This window comes from Oryctolagus cuniculus, chromosome 11 (assembly GCF_051225735.1).
Source record: "Oryctolagus cuniculus isolate XC-2025 breed Fujian yellow rabbit chromosome 11, ASM5122573v1, whole genome shotgun sequence".
Lineage (NCBI taxonomy): Eukaryota > Metazoa > Chordata > Mammalia > Lagomorpha > Leporidae > Oryctolagus > Oryctolagus cuniculus.
In genome coordinates, this window is record NC_142877.1 from 98080382 (window position 1) to 98103754 (window position 23373).

Sequence of the window (23373 nt, forward strand, 5' to 3'; positions counted from 1 at the left end):
TAAAAGATTTATTTATTTATTTGAAAGACAGAGTTATATAGAGAGAGGCTGAGAGAGAGAGAAAGAGAGAGAGGTCTTCTATCCACTCCCCACTTGGCCATAATGATCAGAGCTGTGCTGATCCTTCTCACAAGAAGCACTTGGGCCATCTTCTACTACTTTCTCAGGCCATAGCAGAGCCGCATCAGAAGTGGATCAGCCAGGACTTGAACCAGTACCCATATGGGATGCTGGCATTGCAGGTGGCACCTTTACCTATTACACCACAGCACTGGCCCCCTGCTCCACTTTTGATGCAGCTCCCTGCTAATGTGCCTGGGAAGGCAGTGGAAGATGGCCCAAGTCCTTGGGCCCCTGCCACCATGTGGGAGACCCAAGAGAGTCTCCTGGCTTTGGACAGGCCTAGCTCCTTGTGGCCATTTGGGGAACGAACTAGCAGATGGGGGAGGGGGGAGGGGGAGAGGAGGGGGATGGAAAAGGGGAGGGAGGGGGAGGAGAGGAAGGAGAAGAGAGGGAGAAGGAGAGAGGACAGAGAGGGAAGGGGGAAGGGAAAGGAGAGGGGGAAAGGGCGATGAGATAGGGAGGGGGAAGACTGGGAGAGGGAAGATGGGGAGGGGGAGCACAGGGAGGGGAAGATGGGGAGGGGTAGGGGGAGGAGGTAGGAATTGAACACAGGTACTCTGATATGGGATACGTTCATCTTTCTTTTCTTTTCTTTTCTTTTTGACAGGCAGAGTGGACAGTGAGAGAGAGAGAGGCAGAGAGAAAGGTCTTCCTTTTCCATTGGTTCACCCCACAATGGCCGCTTCGGCGGCACAGTGCAGCCGGCGCACCGCCCCGATCCAAAGCCAGGAGCCAGGTGCTTCTCCTGGTCTCCCATGCAGGTGCAGGGCCCAAGCACTTGGGCCATCCTCCACTGCACTCCCGGGCCACAGCAGAGAGCTGGACTGGAAGAGGGGCAATTGGGACAGAATCTGGTGCCCCGACCGGGACTAGAACCTGGGGTGCCGGCGCTGCAGGCGGAGAATTAACCTAGTGAGCCGCGGCACCGGCCTAACTTACCTCTTGATGGGACTGCACCAAACAGGGGAAAGCCAGTTCAGCAAAGAGTAGCTCTGTTCTGTATTTCTGCAACTGTGTTTCTCCCCAAAAACTATGTGGTAACTCCAAATTATCACTTACACCAACACATTTATGAAGCCATTGTTTAAATTTTGTTTTGCATACTCAAAACTGAAAGGTATATTGTACGTATTATAAACAAGTACACAAATCTATACATACACTTGGAGAGACAGAAAGCCTTTAATAATTTAAAATTCTTGGGGCTAGCATTGTGACACAGTGGGTTAGGCTGCTGCCTGCAATACCAGCATCCTAGATAAGCACACGTTTGAGTACTGGCTTCTCCACTTCCGATCCAGCTCCTGCATGGTGTGCCTGGGAAAGCAGCAGAAGATGGCCCAAGTACTTGAGCCCCTGCCACCCATGTGGGAGACCTGGATGAAGCTCCTGGCTCCGGCCTGGCCCTGCCTGGCAGTTGTGGAAAGTGAACCAGTGGATGGAAATCTCTCCCTCTTTTTTTTGACAGGCAGAGTGGACAGTGAGAGAGAGACAGAGAGAAAGGTCTTCCTTTGCCGTTGGTTCACCCGCCAATGGCCGCCACGCTGTGGCCGGCGCACTGTGCTGATCCGAAGGCAGGAGCCAGGTACTTTATCCTGGTCTCCCATGGGGTGCAGGGCCCAAGCACTTGGGCCATCCTCCACTGCACTCCCTGGCCACAGCAGAGAGCTGGCCTGGAAGAGGGGCAACCGGGACAGAATCCGGCGCCCCGACCGGGACTAGAACCCGGTGTGCCGGCGCTGCAAGGCGGAGGATTAGCCTAGTGAGCCACGGCGCCGGCCCCTCTTTTCTTTTTTATAACTCTGCTTTTCAAATAAAGAAATAAATGTCAGAAAGCTTAAAACATTAAATCTCCATCAAAATTAAAAAATCCATCAAAATGGGACTGTGACCATCTAAGAAAATGCCTGTATTTTTCTTAAAGATTTATTTATTTGAAAGCCAGTGCTACAGAGAGAGAGGGAAAAACAGGGAGTGAGAGAGGGAGAGAAAGAGAGAGATTTCTTCCACCTGATGGCTCATCCCCCAGAGGGCCACAACAATCAAGGCTGAGTCAGGCTGAAGTCAAAAGTCAGAAGCTTCTTCCAGGTCTTCCACGTGAGTGGCAGGGGCCCAAACATTTGGGCCATCCTCCACTTCCTTTCGCGACATTAGCAAGGAGCTGGATTGCCTAAGTGGAGCAGCTGGGACACAAACCAGCACCCATGTGGAATGCTGGCCATACAGAAGGTGGCTTTACCCACTGTATCATAATGCTGGCCCTAAATGTCTGTAATTTTAAAAGAAGTTCACTGAAGGAGTAAAATGCCTTGATAACTGAAGTTTGTTTTAAAATGCTTTAGAAAATTGTAAAACAAAAAGATGGGTGGCAAAAGATTGAGTCCAGGTTATTAAAAATGTGGCTCATTGCATTATTCAATCTAATTTCAAGTATGTTTCAATTTCAGACAATATTTTTAAAATAAAAATTTCCACCATAAATAATGGTACACATTAGGCAAGTGTTGTTCTATTAAGAATCCTGGTCAATGTGGCTGGCACTGTGGCACAGAGGACCAAGCTGCCGCCTGCAGTGCTGGCATCCCATATGGGTGCCAGTTCAAGTCCTGGCTGCTCCACTGCCTTCCTGGGCCACAGCAGAGAGCTGGACTGGAAGAGGAGCAACTGGGACAGAATCCAGCGCCCCAACCGGGACTAGAACCCGCGGTGCTGGCGCCGCAGGCAGAGGATTAGCCTAGTGAGCCGCAGCACTGGCCGGCTGTTCCACTTACAATCCAGCTCTCTGCTATGGCTTGGGAAAGCAGTAGAAGATGGCCCAAGTCCTTGGGCCCCTGCACCAGCATGGGAAGACTCAGAGGAAGCTCCTGGCTCCTAGCTCCTGATCCTGGCACAGCTCCAGCCGTTGTGGCCATCTGGGGAGTGAACCAGCAGATGGAAGACCTCTCTCTGCCTCTCCTTCCCTCTCTGTGTAACTCTAACTTTCAAATAAATAAATAAATTTTTAATAAAAAGATCAATAAAAAATAGAAACCACTGATCTTTCCCACAATAATCATTCTCATAAATGCACTTTCCCACTCAATGTCTTTAAGTGCCATTTCAAACATTCATTCATACTGATTAAAAGGTAGAAACAGAGTTTACGAATACAACTTAAAAACTAATATTTCTCAAATTTCCATTACTGATTAAAGAACAAAATAAAAAAGAAACAACCCCGTTTCCTGAAATCCAAGCAAAACCTGCCTTAGTTATCTTCCCTATTGTTGCATTACTGCCAAAACTAGCTATGGTTTAACAGTAACTACATGTCAGCCCACTGCACTAAACGCCTCCCTAATGTCATCATGCCTCATCCTGAGAGCTATGTCATGGAATCCACATGACTCTCACACATACACATTCCCACGTTCGGTACAACATCACTACACACCGTCAAGGTTAGACAATGTAGACTACAAGTCACAAGCTTGTTTCAGACCCATGTGCAGTTAAGGATTGAACCCTTGATCACCAAGTCATTGCCAGCCTCTGTTCACATTCTTTGAACAACCCCTCAATAACACATGCTCAGGCTTCAAATCAAACATTCACAAAGTAGTGCCATCACTCCCACTTCTTCCTGGAAGAAGTAGGAGAAAAGAGGGGCAGATGGCTAATTTGAGAATTGCTGTTGGATTTTTGTGGAGCCCTGGGACCATGTGGAATGTGATTTGACTGTGCAAATCATGTCACATATGCTCTTCTTTCATTTAGCCACTCCTGGCTCTCTCTTGTGTGGGGTTCTGCCAAGACAATGTTTACCAGCTCTTGATAACACATTTCTCATAGACCACACACATTTGCCCACAGCATCCAGCAGAGACATTCCAGGTCAATTTTGGTAACATATTGGGCAGAAGAATCAGCATCTTCCTCAGACAGAAGGTCAGATATTTTTGTATTTATAGAATTTATAGAATGTAAATTTACATGATTTGCGAATTTGCAAACTTATTTAAGTTCCAGTTTCTCAATGATTTGGATGCATTATCAAGGGGGAAAACCCTCCAATAGAAGGGATTTCTGATGTGTTGGCCCCTGCCATACCACTTACTACTAATGTTAACTGTGAGATGCTATTCTGAGGTTCAAAGGCCACATCATTTGGGTCACTTGAGTAATATTTACTAGAAGCCTACTAAGGGCCAAGAACTAAGCCATGAACTGGGTACACAAAATACACATTCATAAGGGTTCATGCCTAAATGAGGTTAAAAAACAATTAATATGCAATATAACAGATGTAAGGTAGACAAATTACATAGAAATAGTAAATTATCTTACTTCAGTAGCAAGGAAGTCTTTGCAGAGGTGATGAAAAAGTTAAGCCTCCAAGAATTAAAGGAATTTGATGAGGAATCCAGGTCTCTCACTCACCCTCATTCAGTCTCTCAGCTTTGGTTATCACTGCTGAACTGAGGACCTCCAAATATATGCCTATGGCCTAGGCTTCCCTCAAAATCCAGAACCTAAAATAAACTTTTCTGATGCTTCATACATATTTTTTTAATTTTCAAAATTTTTCCTTGGTGGGCAGAGAGGGAGGGAGAGGGAAGGGGGAAGAGAAGGACAGGAAGAGGAGAGAATGGAGGGAGAAAGGGAGATGGACAGAGAGAGGAAGGAGAGACAGAGAGAGAGAGAGCGAGAGAGCACACCCATCAGCTGATTTGATCAAATGCCCACCATGGCTAGGGCTGTGCCAGGGATGGAGCCAGGAGCTGGGAACTCAATCCAGGTCTCCCACGTGGGCAGCAGGGACACAATCACTGGAGCCATCACTGCAGCCCCCAGGGTCTGCACTGGGAGGAAGCTGGAGTCAGGAGCCACTGCTGGGAATGGAGCCCAAGCACTCCGGTGGGGTACTAGGCTAGGCTAGATGCCCACTCACCGAGAGCTCACTTTTACGTTCACAGGCATTTCACATTCAATCTGCACCTCTGAAACTCTACTCCTGATTTCTTACCAAAACTGCTCCTCTCCCAGGTCTACCTTCCACACTGAATTGCCAACAACACCCTATACATTACACAAGCTGGCAGACTCTCTCACCCCTAAATCCAATTAATCATTTCTTCTAGTCGACCTCCCAAGCTGTATTCCACATAGCAGCAAGACACTCTTTTAAAAATGTGAATCTGACCCATTATTCCCTGGCATAAACCACTCAGTGGTTTCCTGTGACTCTCAGATTAAATGCCAAAACCCCAAGGATGGTTCTGCATCAGCTCATCTGTCCCTCCAGGCTTACCTTGGGTAACTTTTTCTCACACTCTAGCTCACACCTGGCCTTGCAGTCCAATATCTTTATAGTATCCATAGTTTTCCTGTATGCTACTTAACCACAAAAATACTGAGCAATGCTAATATCTGTTAAGTATGTATTTTTTTTCCTTCAAAAACGATTTATTTCTTTACATGAAAGGCAGAGATAACAGAGTGAGAATGAGAGAGAGGGGGAGAGAGATCTCCATCCATTGGTTCATTCCCCAAATGGCAGCAACAACCAGGGCTGGGTCAGGCCAAAGCCAGCAACAGAAGCTTCTTCCAGGTCTCCCACATGGGTGGCAAGGGGCCCAAGCACTTATGCCATCTTCCGCTGCTGTCCCAGGTGTATCAGCAGGGAGTTCAATTGAAAGTGGAGCAGCCAGAGCTCAAACATCCCATATGGGATGCTGGTGCTGCAGGCAGAGGCTTAACCTTCTATGCCACAGTGCTGGCCCCCAGTATATATCTCTTGTAATGGAATGTAAGCTCAGAGAAGGAAGGGCTATTTTAATTATCCACTGTATCCTGATGCCTGACCCAAGCTCCATATGACTTCACAAATCAAATGATGAATTCCAGGTGGAAGAAGCTGTTGTGCAAGGCAGAAGAATGTGGAATAGGGTGGCATGCATGGAGAGTTATAAGCAGATCCATGCATTGCATTTGGAGTAAGAGTAGACAGAGCAAGGGAGTGGAGATCAGCCGGTGAAGCAGACAAGAATCCAATCACAAGTTAGTACCTTCCTGACTGCAGTTAGGGGAATCCCGAAGGCGACCATAACACAATGGTGGTATTTCATATATTTTAGCTCCTCTTCCACCACACCAGCTCCTCCCTTGGAAATCTATTTCCTTCCATTGAGAATTTTCCAATTTTTATATTTCTCCTGCACACTCTACATTCAACCCATCAGTAATTCTACTGGCTCTCTACCTGATTCTAATCACCTCTTTTTTTTAATGATTTTATTTAATTTAAGAGGTAGAGTTACAGATAGTGAGAGGGAGAGACAGAGAGAAGAAAAGGCAGAGAAAGAGAGAGGTCTTCCATCCACTGGTTCACTTCCGAAATGGCTGCAATACTCGGATCTGGGCTGATCTAAAGCCAGGAGCCAGGAACTCCTTCCAGGTCACCCATGCTGATACAGGGGCCTAAACGCTTGTGCCATCTTCCACTGCTTTCCCAGGTCATAGCAGAGAGCTGGATTGGGAGAGGAGCAGCCGGACTATAACTGGCACCCATATGGGATGCCGGCACTGCAGGAGGATTAACCTACTGCGCCACAGCGGCAGCTCCTCTAATCACCTCTTAACACCCATCCAAGACAGCATTAACTACAGCCTATTACAGGTCTCTTAACTTCTGTGCTAGTCCCCTTAGGATCTTCTATAAAGCAGCCAGTGTGATTCTGGGGTAGATGCCCAGTAGGCAGTCCCTTTCCCTAAGAGCTGCCCTGTGTGTGTTCTCCAAGCACTGACTCTCCTATAACTGAAGTTACTTTGAATCCCCGATGAATGCTGTCACTAACCAGCACTTAAGCACCATCTACCAAGAAAAAGACAAACAGAAGAAGGTACTCATGTATCATATTCAAAGAATAATATATAAAATGTTCTGTGGAAGACGTTCCTGCCTACGCCTGCAATAAGGCACAACCATTCTCTGCACAGTGATGTTTGTGGAAACCAATGTGTTATGAAGGCCAGTGGTGCACCCCTATTATTGCATGAACATCATTCATATAAGATATACTTTCAGGGCCAGCACTGTAGTGGGTAAAGCCTCCACCTGTAGTGCTGGCATCCCAATATGGGTGCCGAGTAGAGTCCTTGCTGTTCCACTTCCAATTCAGCTCCCTGCTAATGTGCCTGGGAAAGCAGTGGAAGATGGCACAAGTCTTTGGGCCCCTGCACCTACATGGAGACCTGGATGAAGCTCTAAACACTTGGCTTCGGATTGGCCTAGCTCCAGGTGTTGCAGCCGTTTGGGGAGTGAACCAGCAGATAGAAGACCTCTCTCTCTCTCTCTCTCTGCCTCTGCCTCTCTGTAACTCTGCCTTTCAAATAAATAAATATATCTTTTTAAAAAATAATCACTTTCAAATAATGATCAACAGGGCCGCCGGTGCTATGGCACAGTGAGTTAACGCCCTGGCCTGGAGCGCCGGCATCCCATATGGGCACCAGTTAGAGACCTGGCTGCTCCACTTCTGGTCCAGCTCTCTGCTATGGCCTGGGAAAGCAGTGGAAGATGGCCCAAGTGCTTGGGCCCCTGCACCAGTGTGGGAGACCCAGAGGAAGTTCCTGGCTCCTGGCTTTGGATCAGTGCAGCTCCGGCCGTTGCAGCCATTTGGGGAGTGACCCATTGGATAGAAGACCTCTCTTTCTCGCTGCCTCTCCTCTCTCTGTGTAACTCTTTCAAATAAAAATATATATAAAAAAAATGACCAACAAAGCCTTTCTTAGTTTTATTATTCTATTCATAGTAAAATATTTATCTTTGTGTTCCTAGCACCCTATCGCATCAGCTCTTAGACATCTTCCTGCATGGTAAATGAAAAGCCAACTTTGGGAAAGAAGCCTGAGGAAAGCAAACAGGAGGAACTAAAATGTCTAAAATACCAGAGATATCTGATTCCATCTTATTGGCAAAAATTCATCTTTTGATGTACTTTTAAAGTTTACCTGGCAGAGAGGATGAAGGAACGTTCTACACTTTCAATCTTCAGTTCATTCTGATAGGCTTCTTGGGTGGGTTTTCTGACCTAGAAGAAAGCACAACAGTGTGAGTCAACACATCCTACTGAAAATCTCATCTCTGAACCATACGAGTTGCCGAAGGTCCCTGGCTGTTGATAGCCTGAACCAACCTCCCTAGCCATTGTCGACCTGTATTCTGGAGGAACTGAGCTCCACACAGGTCCGTTGCTCACCTATACTGGTATCCTTCCTGTGCAGGAACGCCCTTCCTTAGCATGCACACATGGCCACACGTGACTTACACTTTAAAGTCCACTGGCTCTTCCTCCAACCAAAAAGCCTTCTTCAATCTCCCTCATTCTTAGCTGTCTGTCGAAAACTACGGGACAACCCCTTCACCAGGCCCATCCAGAGCTGTGTATTTGGAACCTCCTAAAACTTTAACTGTGCTTTATATTCTATAGGTATTCATTGTAGTGAATTACTTTCCCAACTAGTTGCTAGTCCCTGGAGGGATTAAGGAAGAGGCAGAGGAAAGAAGAATCATGCTCTAACACATCTTCCTATTTCCCACCAAACCTGTTACTATGTTTTGTTCATGGTAGTTCTCAATAAGTATCCTGGGACTAAATTAATGCATGAGTGAACAAATGACCATATGAATGAATAAATACATAAACATATATAGAGAGAAATGGTAAGGATATGAGAAAGATAACTATCTTAGATATTTGTCTTCAAATATATAAATATACTTGAGTAAAAAACTTCTTGGCACAAATTCACAGACCTTCATTCCGGCCAATGAAAGCATGTTGTTCAGTTTATACATCCCGGACTGCACTGGTGTCGTATACAGCAGAGCGTCATTAAACTGAAAGCAGAAACATTTCACAGGAGAAAGAAATTTCAGCTGCAGTGATATTGATGAGACAGGAAGAAAAGGAAAACATTACTCCTTTACTAATAGCTCTCTGAATAAAACACAGCACTTAGGTTCTGCATATATACATCGGGATCACCTAGAATGGTTTATTATTATTATTAAAATGGCAATTTCTAGAAAATGTGCTTCTTTTCCAAATTCTGTAACAGATTTAATCTTTTCTGAATTTAAATTTCACAAAAGTATTACAATCTGCCTAAATAACTGATCAAAATAGAAAATGAAATAAAATGAACCACAAGAGGAAACAATTTTCTGGTCATGCATCATAACAGACTTTATTTCCTGTACCTGAGATACAAATTAGCAATACAGGCAGTCAAAGATGCCAATAAACTGACATTTGAACATGCCAAGCGTATGGGTTGTATACAAATCATCTGGGGCCGGCGTGGTGGAGCAGCAAGTTAGGGTGCCGTATCCCACAGCAGCATTCCCTGTCAGCAGAGGTTTGAGTCCCGGCTGCCCTGCTTCCAATCCAGCTCCTTCCTAACGTGTGCAGGTGCGTGGGCTTCTGCCACCCACAGGGAAGACCTGAATGGAGTTCTGGGCTCCTGGCTTCAGTCTGGACTAGCCCCAGCTGTTTGACCATTTGGGAGTAAACCAGCAGATAGCAGATATCTCTCTCTCTCTGTTTCTCCCTCTCTCTCTGTCACTACGCCTATTAAATAAATACATCTTAAACAAACAAAAATTCTTCCAATAGGCAATTATCTCTGCATTGGAGACATCAGTATTACCTAAGGCTACTTACCAGGAAAAACATTCGGGGCTGCATGACTTTCCGAGATAGCTTCATCAGAGTTCCTTCTTTGAGAAAAACCTGATTCATCCAAACAAACACCCAGTTATACCCACCATCAAAACACAACTGGAGTCTACATATAATTTCCTTTACAACTTTCTCTCCCCAAATTTTTTGAAACAGGGGGCTAGGGGAACAGTTTCCTCATGACTTTTTACAGTAATAATTGCTGTTTAACCCCTCTACGTCATTTAGGAATTGGATCGGCAAGCAGAGTCTCATAAATCCTACACTGGCCTCAGGGGTACTGTATGGATTGACATGAGCTTCACTGTGTGTGTGCTGTTGGTCCACAGGCACAGCCAACATCCTGACAATTGCATTTAATAATTTCCCTGAATTTATTCCCTAAGCCACTTGTGTGCTCTATGATGAGAATTCAAATACCAATCTTCCCCCTTCCTTCATAATCCTCTCTCACACTGAAGATTTTAAATGAAATTGTTTCCAAAGCTGTGTGAGGTTGGCTGATATTATGCAATGTAACCACTCAATTAAATCAGATACTCTGTGGGATCCATTGCCACTTTCCTAATTGAATTGGACTTCTTGTCACAGTGACTTACATCATAAATGTTTTGAATGCAAAGCAACCCAGACTGTGTCAATGAAGAGGAAAAAAACAAATAACCTATTTTCACCAGTAAATTGAAAAATACCTAGTCCAAAACACTTACCCGGCCTGGCTGCACTATTTCATGGTGTCCATTTAAGCTGTACTGAATTTGCATAAGTTTCTGAAAGTTGTCCTACAGAAAGACAATGCAGAGCATGTGAAGGCTGCTAACAACTAGATACTTACACCCAGCCTCTGATAGCAAGATACTTACTCCCTGCTTCATGGTGTCATTGGCGTGGTTGGCTACCTCTATCACAACAGCAAGGGCTTCTAAAATATGTAGGAACAGAAAGGTCATTTGGTCATTACTCTGCAAACAAACAGACTGCAACACTAAGCAGTTCCAGGTGATGATAGCTAATTCTTAGCTATCAACTTCTGGTGGAGCTTGGCTGACCATGAGTAGGAGGAGACACAGATGATGAGTGTCAATGAAGGTAAAACCAAGCAAACACAAGCAAAAACAATGTTAGGAAACAATGAGCCAAAGACAGACTCTACAGAGACATCACAGGCATGGTTATCAGCACATGAATGTCAGGGATGTTTCATGCCAAGATCTGATTAACCTACTCAAGCTCATAAGGGTAAGAAAAGGATATTATGTGGAAGCTGAGGACTATTCCAGTACAAACTGTCATAGGGGAAAGGATCGTGAGGGAAAAGGGTCTTGATAGAGGAAACAAGAACTGAGAAATAATTATTTCAGAGGGTCAGGGCTCACCTTCCTTTTCTTAGTCTGATCCCAAAAAGTGTGAATTAGAAATGAGAAATGCTACACAGAACCACAACAGACTGGAGGAAATTGGAAGCATCATTTTATAAGCTGGGTTACTTTGGGTAACTCCTTGCCTTTAAAAAAAGCATTTTGTATGTTCCAGCTTTGTCACCTCCTTAACTAGCTATAAAATCTGCCTTTTGTCTGCTTTTGGGATACCTCTGATGTCAATCCAAGGCAGTGATAAGCCTCCCTCTCCCAAGCACCAGAAACATGTGTAAACACAATTTTTGGTACTCAAAATGACCAGGCAGGCCCATTGGCCTTTTTTTTTTTTTTTGACAGGCAGACTTAGACAGTGAGAGAGAGAGAGACAGAGAGAGAGAGGTCTTCCTTTTCCATTGGTTCATCCCCCAAATGGCCACTATGGCCGCGCTGCGCCGATCCGAAGCCAGGAGCGAGGTCCTTCCTCCTGGTCTCCCATGTGGGTGCAGGGCCCAAGCACTTGGGTCATCCTCCACTGCACTCCCGGGCCACAGCAGAGAGCTGGACTGGAAGAGGAGCAACCGGGACAAAATCTGGTACCCCAACCGGGACTAGAACCCAGGGTGCTGGCACCGCAGGTGGAGGATTAGCCAAGTGAGCTGCGGCACCAGCCAGGCCCACTGGCCTTTACTGGATAGTAGGCAGGGATGCTAAACAGCCTGCAATACACAACAGAAACCTACACAAAGATTCTCCTGTATGATTTACCAGTAGCATTCCCACTGAGAAAAATAATCAGATTGTTAAAGAGGAAAGTGTGCTCCACTGGGGCTGTCTTAGCAGTGACAGCGGTCATCAACAATTAAAAAAAAAAGATCAACTTCTGAAAAGGGGTAAAGGTTTTCTTGGTCCAGCTACTGCAGTCTACCAAGAGATTCCTTTTGTTCCACTACCAACCTTGGAGGTGTCTGTATTCTTTAAGCATGTATTATTATCACTGCCATTAAAGGACAGCAGTATTTCCAGACCCCAACCACACATGAGAAATTATGCAACTGCCACTCTCATCACAGCACACATGTAAGAGGTTCCCCTTGACACACTCCCTGCTTTCTGGCCTACTGGAGTTCTCAGCAGGCAGGATGAAGAAGCCTAACGAGTTAGTGAGTGGATGAATAATGGAGCTGCTGTTTGTTACCTGGCCTCCAAGCACTGCCTTCTCCTGCAGCCCCCCAGCAGTCACTCTAACACGCCCTGACGACTCGGCCTCTAGTCCTTTCTGCTGCCTTTCAAAGGTGCATTTGTCTCACTTTCCCTCACTCTCAGGCAACCTAATCCATAGCTGCTCACAACTTCTTGGCCTTTCCTCTGGCAAACAGCATACCTCACTGTCCACTGCTTATTCTTTATTTATTTACTTGAAAGGCGGAGAGGGAGAGACAGAAAGAGGAAGAGAGAGATCTTCCATCTGTTGGTTCACTCCCCAAATGGCCATAACTGCTGATGCCAGGAGCCAGGAACTCCATCTTTGTCTTCCTTGTGGGTGGCAGGGGCCTAAGTACTTAGGCCATACTCTGCTGCTTTCCCAGGTGAATTAGCAGGAAACTGAATCAGAAATAGAGCAGTTGACCAGAGCTCCAATATGGGCTACTGGTGTTTCAGGCAGCAGCATAGCTCACTGGGCCACAATGCTGGTTGGTACCTGTTTTATTAATATCAGATGGGTAATACAGACTTTCTCATTGAGCAGATTATTCATTTATTAAAGATATGAAGCATACCATACTCCACATCTCAATTTTTCTTTTCTTTTTTTTTTTTTTTTTTTGGACAGGCAGAGTGGATAGTGAGAGAGAGACAGAGAGAAAGGTCTTCCATTACCATTGGTTCAACCCCCAAATCGGCGCTCTGGCCGGCGCTGCACCGATCCGAAGCCAGGAGCCAGGTGCTTCCTCCTGGTCTCCCATGGGGTGCAGGGCCCAAGCACTTGGGTTATCCTCCACTGCATTCCCGGGCCACAGCAGAGAGCTGGACTGGAAGAGGAGCAACCGGGACAGAATCCGGCGCCCCAAGTGGGACTAGAACCTGGTGTGCCGGAGCCGCAGGCGGAGGATTAGCCTAGTGAGCTGCGGCACCGGCCTCAATTTTTCTCTTTTAAAAGCACCTTTAAAAGCTTAACTTTGGGGCCAGTGTTGTAGTGTAGTGGGCCAAGCCACTGCCTGTGATGCTGCCATCCCATATGGCCACAGTTCAAGTCCTGGCTGCTTCACTTCAAAACCAGCTCCCTGCTAATGCACCTGAGAAAGCAGCAGAAGATGGCCCAAGTGCTTGGGCCCCTGCACCCATGTGGGAGACCAGGAAGAAGCTCTGGGCTCCTAGCTTTGGCCTGCCACAGCCCTGGCTATTGAGGCCACTGGGGAGTAAACCAGTGGATAGATGACCTCCCTGTCTCTCCCTCTTTTTGTACCTCTACCTTTCAAATAAATTTAAAAGGGAGGGGGGGAGCTTGACACTTGTAAAAAGATTTTAGAGAAGTAAAGTTACAAATAAAATTAAAACCACTACAAAATGGGTTAAAAACCTCAACTTTTAACTTTTTAAAAATTTGTGGGTTTTCTGGTTGTTTGTTTTTTATTTGAGGAACAGAGAAAAGGAGAGATCTTCCACCTGTGGCTCATGCCCCAGATGGCACAACAGCCAGGACTACATCAGGCTGAGGCAGGAGCCTGGGATGAGGAGTGGAAAGATAGTAAGGCTAATGCTTCATCATTAAAAAATAAAAATATGCTATCTTGCATTTTATTATACCATAAAAATATGATATTTTATACTTTATCCTTGATTTGTATAATTTTGTCACTTCACAGGCTCATGAGTTTGAAAGGACCTTGCAGAAAGATGAAATGGACATCCAGAGAAATGGAATATTCAGCTACTATGGGCCCAGAGCCATCAACATACAACAGCAAAGCTTCCTGACCCCAAGCTGTCCAGGGTCCACTCTCTTGGGATGTTGGCTCTCATGGAGGGCTGACCAGAGGCCTCCTTGGGTTCTTATAATCTCATCTGTATACAACTTTGTTCAGTCATTTTATTTTTATTTTTTAATTATTATTTTATTTGACAGAGTTAGACAGTGAGAAAAGTCTTCCTTTCATTGGTTCACCCCCCAAAATGGCCGCTATGGCTGAAGCTGTGCCGATCCGAAGCCAGGAGCCAGGTGCTTCCTCCTGGTCTCCCATGCGGGTGCAGGGGCCCAAGCACTTGGGTCATCCTCCACTGCACTCCCGGGCCACAGCAGAGAGCTGGACTGGAAAAGGAGCAGCCGGGACTAGAACCTGGCACCCATATGGGATGACAGCGCCTCAGGCAGAAGATTAACCAAGTGAGCCACAGCGCCAGCCCATGTTCAATTATTTTAATCTGACCAAAATAGAGCTTTTAAAAAAGGGTTCAAGTCGTATTATAAATAAAAAAGTTTTGTGTATGGCTTTTGTTATCAGTATATTTTCACTTTCTAGGTCTAAATACACATAAAACTCTGCAACATAGGAAACTGCAAAAGTTAGTCACCTTGAGTGTCTCTGTAATCTCCAGAGTCTTCTAAGAGATTCTTTAAATAATCTAGAAAAGAAAAAAAAAAAGTATAGTATTTAGCACAGGAAAACACTGAGCCCAAAACATTTATCTTTCTTACTCAGGATTTCGGTCAGTCTTGTAGCAAGTGTAACCTGTGGTCACTTCCTAAAAATGTGACAGAAAGCTCTTGATCCATTGCTAATCAGGCCACAGGATCAAAGCTGCAAAAAGCGTTAGAGGTCACCTTGGCCTTTTAAAGATGAGGAATTAGATGATTGAATAAAGCATCTCATTGAGTTACTCAAGCTCTTGGTGCCACAGTGAGGACTAGAATGCAGGTCTCCTGATGCCCGATTCAGATCTTTTACCCCCAAACGCATGAAATACCTTAATCTCTAGAGAACAGACATACATCTAGTACAAAATTTTAGGGCATTAATGGATTGAACATCTAAGAGACAGACTCGCCAATCTAAAAGCCTACCAAAGCCCAGGACATTAACTCAATACATGTGGCAAGACCAGTGGTTTTCAAATAGGGGCAAATTTGTCCCCCACGGGACATCTGACAATGTCTGGAGACATTTTTGGTTTTCACTGCTGGGGGTAAGGGTATGCTACTGGTATTTGGTTGTTAGAGGTTGGGGATGCTTCTAACCAGTCTACGAGACATAGTCCCACAACAAAGAATTATTTGGGTCAGTGTCAATATGGCTAAAGTTGAGAAACTTTGGACAAGATCATGGTCTGTAAACAAGCAGTGTATACACAGGGGTTCTTATAATATGAAAAATAAATGGAGGCAACAGGCTATATTTAATAAGTCTTTAACACCAAGAAATGCCACAGACATTCAAGGCAAAACTTCTTTATGTGTTGAGAAATGTTGGGTAGCTTGCTGTTAACTATCAAACTAACACAAATTTCTTTCCCTGGATTAACAGTTTCCCACCACATGGTCCCTTTTGACTTCTGGTTTTCTCTTTTGCTACTAACACAGGCCCTTTGTTCTTGCCAAAATTCATGCACAATTCCTTCCACACTCCCAACATGTTACCTAGCTCCACACTTTTGTCTCTAATGCTCCCTTCTGAATGACTTTCTCCATTGCTATGTATAAAAATTCCACTCATATTGTTCTAGGCTCATCCCAAATTCCTCCTCCTCTATAAAGTGTTCCACTCGAAAGAACTAGTTTCTGCCTCTGAATAATTCATGACATGGCAGTTACTCACTTTACTGTCTATTATTCTATCATTTTATTTTCATGCACTTGGCCAACAGCTTTGCACACAGGAGATGATAAATGCTTAATGAATTAAATTTTTTTTTTTTGTTTTTTAGACAGGACTGTGTCTTTGTTTAGTAAAAGGTTGAAACCAGTACTAATACCAGTAGGAACCAAGAAAACAGAAGGAGGAAAGGCATGTTCAAAGACTGAATGTATTTCTATCAGACTATCTTTATTTAGCAACATCGTAATTTCATCCCATGGATTTATGAAGTCATGTTCAAAGACACAAAGGGAAACTTGAATATCAGTGCCAACTTTTTGATGTAATAGAGGACACACACACACACACACACACACGCACAACTGCCGAAACTTCTTGCATCTCTGACACCATGATCCAGGAGCTTGTGTTGAGTCCAGACATGCACAGTGTAAATAGCCAGAACTGGCGATACACAGTGATGCTGTGTAGGGAGCTCCCCGCATGACAGCACAGCTTTTATCTTGCCAGAGACCATCGCTACCAATTTAGATCTTAAATTAATCTTAAGGCACAGGTTGGATAATATGATTCTAATCAAATCAGAAAACCACAAAAATGGTTGAATTCACTGATAATACATTACACTTAACCTTACTTGGAAATGAAAAAAACAAACTTTTTAAAAACTCTGACCATGCATTCCATATATAAGCCACATTTGGTAAGTCTAAATCTTTAGCAATTCTATGGCTGAGTGAAAGGGTTGGGGAGATATATCTATCCTTATTTGAGGGCCTTGGTGTCTAAGCTACCTCTTAAACAAAAGTTATTTTCCATAAGCCCTCAGTTAGCTGAAGAACGTAGAAAGGAAAGCAAATTTATTTAAATACAGGATTCATGGCAAGTTCTCATGTTGTCTTCAATTCTTGTTGTTTTATACTGCAGTATATCCATGTAGACCAACATACTTCTCTAAACCCAGAGAGCTCCCTTAAAGATATCCGTATTAGGAAGTCTTGACCTCAGAATCATGTGCTGAACTGGAGAAGCTTCTGAGTTGTATTTTCTTTGCTTGTACTCAAGCTCAACAACGCCCTGCCAGCCAGAACTCTTAAGAACATTAAAATACACAAACTGGCCAAGCAGAAAACCCACCACTAAGATGCTGTAACAACATGCTATTAATCAAGGGAGTAACGGAGTTAGGTTTGCCTTGTTAATTTTTTAAAAAATCTTAATGATCCCCAAAATTCAACTTTATAAGCCATCCATCCATTTATCTACCCATTTTTTGAGGGCATCTTGTTGTAATACTGTATATATTCTTTTGAGGGCTTTTATTTCTTGCAAAAAATATGGGACCATGATTGCCTTAAGTAGTTATGAATCATCCAGTGCCTTAACTGTACGTAGCATGAGAGGACTATGACTGATCACACCCTGAGTCAGACAGGAGGGGCACTGAAACCACTGGCTCACCCACAGACTGCTGTCAGCAAGGTGAAACCCCAAGAAAGGAGACCAGACAGACATGCCTGCATTGCTCATGGGGAATTTATTTGCTACCTACTATTTAGGACCTAGAATCCTACAGAAACTTTTTTTATAACTTTTATAATAGAATATGTCTAGTATTCTATGAATTCTCTCCTTCTGCCAAAACAAATTAAGCACTGTTAAGACATCACTAATAAAAGTGCTTTAAACACTTTTTATTTTTGCAAGAAAAAAACTGAAGATTGGTACAGTGTGTACAGGCACCACAAAACGTACTCTCTGGCCACCAGGTGGCATCATTGATTAATAAAATTTCATTAACTCTGGATCCTCAGCATCACCCATTAGTAGCACAAAATTAACTGAAACACAACACAAGTAACCCTCCAGGGATATGCAGGTTTACTTTTCTTTTCCTCATATATATAAGGGCCAGGATGAAAGGATGAGGTCTCAGCAAATACTGTATCTTGTTAGAGGTCTAAGTCTTCTATATAAGGGCTCCTAGATCCTTCCCACTTCTTGATTACCAAATCAACAAATCAACTTAAGCAAAAACCACTGAGAAGTACTATAGTTAACCCTACTAAAAATTAGTCACCTGTGGGCATCTGGGACTTGTTGCATTCAACCTCTGGCCAGATTCCTGCACTGTGTGCTAGAAAGTGCTGGGGCAGAGCCCAGAGGGACTGAGCATATAGGAGGGAGAGCATTCCCAAGTCAAGTGTTTTGAACTGGAAGACATGTCTTCCTTTGCATTGTTCAGGACCCGTCGTTGCTCCACAAGTACATAGTGAGATTCGCATCACGTCCAGAATTATGAAATCCTTAGAAAATACGTCAACAATATGCCTGTTTTACAGAGTTTCAGATTTTGAAAGAAACAACCTAAAATTAATCCTGACTTTGTCAAAGTCCAGATCATTTTAAATACCAAAATGGAGTTCTAAGTCACAACACTGACATCTTCAAGGTAGCTTGGTGAAATGGTCTTGAGCCCTTGCTTGAGAATCAGAAGATAGAAATCCTTACTCTCACTCCTCTATGCTTTGGTCAAGTTTTATAGCATTTGGGGAGGAGAAGGAGGAGGAGGTTTGTTTGTTTTTGTTTCTCTCAACATCTTTACACATAAAATAAGCAAGCTGGACCACAGTGATCTTTATTCTAAGAATCATGAAACACATTTTGTTTAATTCTAAAAAGGATTAAGGAAAATTTGGAAAGTTCAGTAATAATGGAGAAAATATAAATCATGAATAACCCTCCCCTGAAAAATGATTACAGGGGCATGTTTTAAAATAGTAGTTATCATGTCACTTGGGATGTCTGCACTCTACTTCAGAATAGCTGAGTTCTATTTAAAGCCCCATTCCTGACACCAGCTTCCTCCCAATGTGCACCATGAGAAATAGTAGGCAATGAGTTAAGTAGTTGGGTCCCTGCCATCAGTGTGGGAGACATGGATTAAGTTCTCAGCTCCTGGCTTTGGCCTGGCCCAGCCCCGGCTATTGCAGGCATTTGGGGAGTCAATCAGCAGATGGGAGATCTTTGTGTCTGTCTCTCCACTTTTTCAAAGTTAAAAAAAAAAAAAAAAAAAACAACTACAAATGCTTATCTGGGTTAATTTTAATAATATGTATGATTTTATAATCCATGTACAATATTATAACCCATGCAGTTTTTTTCTGTAGGAGTAGCTGAATAACACTTCATTGTAAGGATATATCATGTAGCACTTACAATAAATCATGTTATCGTTATTTAAAGATTTATTTATTTATTTGAAAGGCTGAGTTACAGAGAGACAGAGAAGCAGAGAGGTCATCTATCTGCTGGATTACTTCCCAAATGGCTGCAAAGGCAGGGGCTGGGCCAGGCTGAAGCCAAGAGCAAGGAGCTTCATTGGGGTCTCCCATGTGGGTGCAGGGGCCCAAGGACTTGGGCCATTTTCTGCAGCTTTCCCAGGCACATTATCAGGGAACTGGATCAGCAGTGAAGCCAGGACATGAGCCAGCACCCATATTATACGCCGGCACTGTAGGTTGTGGCTTTAACCTGCTACGCCACAGCACCAGCTTGTACTGTAATATTTTGTTTTTATTATGCAAAATATTTAAAAGGTGCCAATTTTTATGACTGCTTTATTTTTCTGAGCCTAGAAAACTACCTTTTCTCCTCCCCTGAGCCGTAGAATTTTAACAGTCAATTTAATTTTTCTCCTTTTTTTGATTCATTAAAAAACGTAATTCATTTGACAGACACAGAGACAATGCTCCAATCTGCTGGTTCGTTTGCCAAATGTTTGCAACACATGGGGCTGGCTTAGTGTTGAAGTTAAGAGCTGGGAACTCAGTCCAGGTCTCTGACATGGGTGGCAGGAACCCAATTATACAAACCATCACCGCTGCCTCTCAGGGTCTACATTAGCAGGAAGCTGGAGTCAGCAGCTGGAGCTAAGAATAGAACCTAGGTACTCCAATATGAGATGTGGGTATCTTAACTGCTAAACACCTACCCTTGGTTTTCTCTTAAGTTTATCTATTAATTTTATTTGTTTGAAAAGCAGAGAGAAAAAGTGAGCAAGAAAGTCCATGTGCTGGTTCACTTCCCAAATGCCTATGATAGCCAGGGCTAGGCCAGGCTGAGGCCAAGGAGCTAGGAGCTCCATTTGGGTCTTCCACGTCAGTGTCAGGGACCCAAGTGCTTAAGCTATCATTAGCTACCTCCCAAGGTGTGCATCACCAGAAGCTGGACAAAAAGTAGAGTGGGAACTCAATCCCAAACACCCCAATATGGGATATATGGGATACCCAAGTGGCAATTTAACCCTCTCTGCCATAACACATACCTTCAGTTTTTTATAATTCTTCATGACTTTTTCAGTATATTCATTAATGTATGGATCTTGATGTATTTTTGCAAAATTTTATCAGATTTTTCAATAAGCAATCCTTTTTTTCCCTAATGGTTTCAGCTTCCTACTTCACCATAGGTTAGATTCTTATAAACCACAGGGTTTATTTCACATTACTTCCCATTTCAATGATAGAATATTTCTTCTTTTTTAATCAACAGATCTATTCTTGCAATGGTACTTCATATCTCTAATCACTGATGTTTAGAACAAGCATTGATCAGTTTTTCCCTGCCAGGACATTTTTATTAACATACTCTACTGATTCCTATCAATCAAAATCCCAAAGTTCTAAGTTAACTTTAATGAGAATGTGAAGCACTGTCAATATGTCAGAAGCTAAGTTACTCATAATGGTTCCACAGTGCAAGGTGTCATTTTATGCATTAATGTTAAAAATACAGGTTTTCACAAGGACAAAGGGCCTGAATTAATTACTTATATCCCCATGACCTTGAACAAGGTCTGGTACATATTTAGTCAATGTTTCCTGAGTTAATGATGGACTAGCTGATACTTTATTTAAGGTCACCACTTTTTGCTTCATATTTTACTATGCAATTGAGATAGTAACGTGAAGGTCTCACTGTCCAATTGAAAGTGCTCTGGCTCCTGCCTCTAATGCTTCTGTTTCGCAAACATTACTTCAATTCTAGTCCCTACACAGGTGGCTCAGGGCTGCCTCATACAGATGTGGTGGTTGCCTAAGATAGAAAAGGTAGTCTTCTGGGCTTCCAATATCACAGGCTCATTGCTTGGAAAGCAAGCAATGCCTTTCTCTGAATTAGAATGTTCCTTTCTGGGGGCTGGTGCCGTGGCGCAGTGGGTTGATCCTCCGCCTGCGGCGCCGGGATCCCATGTGGGCGCCAGTTCTGGTCCCGGCTTCTCCACTTCTGTTCCAGCTCTCTGCAGTGGCCTGGGAAAGCAGTGGAAGATGGCACAGGTCCCTGGGACCCTGCACCCACGTGGGAGACCGGGAGGAGGCGCCTGGATCCTGGCTTTGGATAGGCGCAGCTCCGGCCCTTGTGGCTATTTGGGGAGTGAACCAATGGAAGGAGGATATTTCTTTCTTTCCCTTTCACTGTCTGTAATTCTCTCAAATAAAATAAATAAAATCTTAAAAAAAAAAAAAAAAGGTTCCTTCCTGGGTTGATGCAACCCCTCAGCAGGGTACAAAATATGGTAAACAGAGTGCAGGTTGGACTCTGACCTTGGTCAGGCACCCAAGTACAAGACCTAACTCTCGGCCGGCGCCGTGGCTCAATAGGCTAATCCTCCGCCTAGTGGCGCCGGCACACCGGGTTCTAGTCCCAGTCGGGGCATCGGATCCTGTCCCGGTTGCCCCTCTTCCAGGCCAGCTCTCTGCTGTGGCCAGGGAGTGCAATGGAGGATGGCCCAAGTGCTTGGGCCCTGCACCCCATGGGAGACCAGGAGAAGTACCTGGCTCCTGCCATCAGATCAGCGCGGTGCGCCGGCCGCAGCGCGCCAGCCGTGGCAGCCATTGGAGGGTGAACCAACGGCAAAAGGAAGACCTTTCTCTCTGTCTCTCTCTCTCTCACTGTCCACTCTGCCTGTTAAAAATAAATAAATAAATAAATAAATAAAAAAGACCTAACTCTCTGAAGAAACCCTGGTCCATCTTATAGTCTTTGCTAACTCTGGCCTCACATGGCCTCCTCAAAGGACTCCCAAACCAGAATCCAGGCTTGTATTATGGTAAAACTTAGGAACAGATCTCAGAATGGACAGAATCTCCCCCTGCACCCTGTTTTAGCAGGACAGACTAGCTAGGTGTATCCACACTGCCCTTAGAGAAGTCAACCCACAGGAAGTCTCTTAATGATAGCAAACATCCGTTATTTTGACTTGGCTGAGACTCTCAGTGGATGTATTTTCCAATTGTTAAGGCTGCCTGTTTATCAAGTGAGAATCTTAAGTGTACAGCAACGGCCTTGGCACAGGCATGCCCTATTTCAAGAAGCTCTTATTCATATTTAGTGCACAGCACCCTATCAACAAAGAGCAAATTTAGATTCAGGAATATAAGCATATTTTACTACCCGAGAGCCTAGTGAAGAATTAGGCAAATATAAGCATCAAAGCAGGTTCAAGTTGAAACGAATTTCAGTGTTTTCTCCAACTGGAACAGTGCCTAATGTGAGCTACTGATTCTGACAAAAACTGTGAGGGAAACTCTTTAGCAACAGATTCTGCTTGCTAGAACTTTGCCAAGACAAGTTCCAGCAATAGAGGCATGTGGTCCAGGGAATCTGGGTCAAATCTGCACTTAGGAAAGAAAAAAAAAAAAAAAAAAAAAGAATGGCTTTATAATAGTGTCTACGAGCAGAATTCAGGGATCTGCAATCTTGGATGGGCAAAAACAAATTCTATTTTCACTAACCTCTAAGTGAAATAAAGTTTCTTTCTATCACAAATGTAGGCAGCAAACCACAATAGTATCAGCAATATGTGTGACATTACCACAGAAATCACAGATATTTTCATAGCACATTATGATTATAGCAGACATTCCAAAATACTGTTTACTCTCAATACTACTCAAAATTGTGGTAGTTATTTTATCTGCCACCAGATGTTACTGAAAGCAGTACAAATGGAGTACACATACCACATGTCATACTCAAAAATATTTTAGGGGCCAGCATTGTAGCACAGCAGGCTAAGCCACTGTTTGCAATACCGGCTAAGCCACTGTTTGCAATACCAGTACCCCATATGAGTGCAAGTTTGGATCCTGGCTGCTCCACTTCTGATCCAGTTCCCTGCTAATGTGCCTGGGAAAGCAGAGGAAACAGACCAAGTCCTTAGGCCCCTGCATCCAAATGGGAGACCCTGATGGAGTTTCTTAGCTTTGGCCTGATCCAGCCCCAGCTATTGTGGCCATTTGAGAAGTGAATCAGCAAATAGGAGATCTCTTTCTCTCTTTTCTCTCTATAACTCTG

At 43.9% G+C, this 23373-nt stretch overlaps 1 protein-coding gene across 6 annotated transcripts in view; it reads right to left on the bottom strand.

Moving 5' to 3' along the window:
• Positions 1–23373, bottom strand: part of FGD6 (FYVE, RhoGEF and PH domain containing 6) — a 133961-nt gene that overhangs the window by 19649 nt on the left and 90939 nt on the right. For 4 of the 6 annotated variants that reach the window (XM_089308772.1, XM_089308769.1, XM_089308771.1 and 1 more), the window contains exons 9-14: positions 14777–14827; positions 10712–10770; positions 10559–10630; positions 9831–9899; positions 8921–9043; positions 8116–8195 (exon numbers count right to left, since the gene is read on the bottom strand). In XM_089308772.1, coding sequence (XP_089164898.1) covers positions 8116–8195; positions 8921–9043; positions 9831–9899; positions 10559–10630; positions 10712–10770; positions 14777–14827 — 454 coding nt within the window. The remainder of the gene's footprint in view (positions 1–8115; positions 8196–8920; positions 9044–9830; positions 9900–10558; positions 10631–10711; positions 10771–14776; positions 14828–23373) is intronic. The other 2 variants (XM_002711207.6, XM_008256897.5) reach the window with 1 other exon arrangement.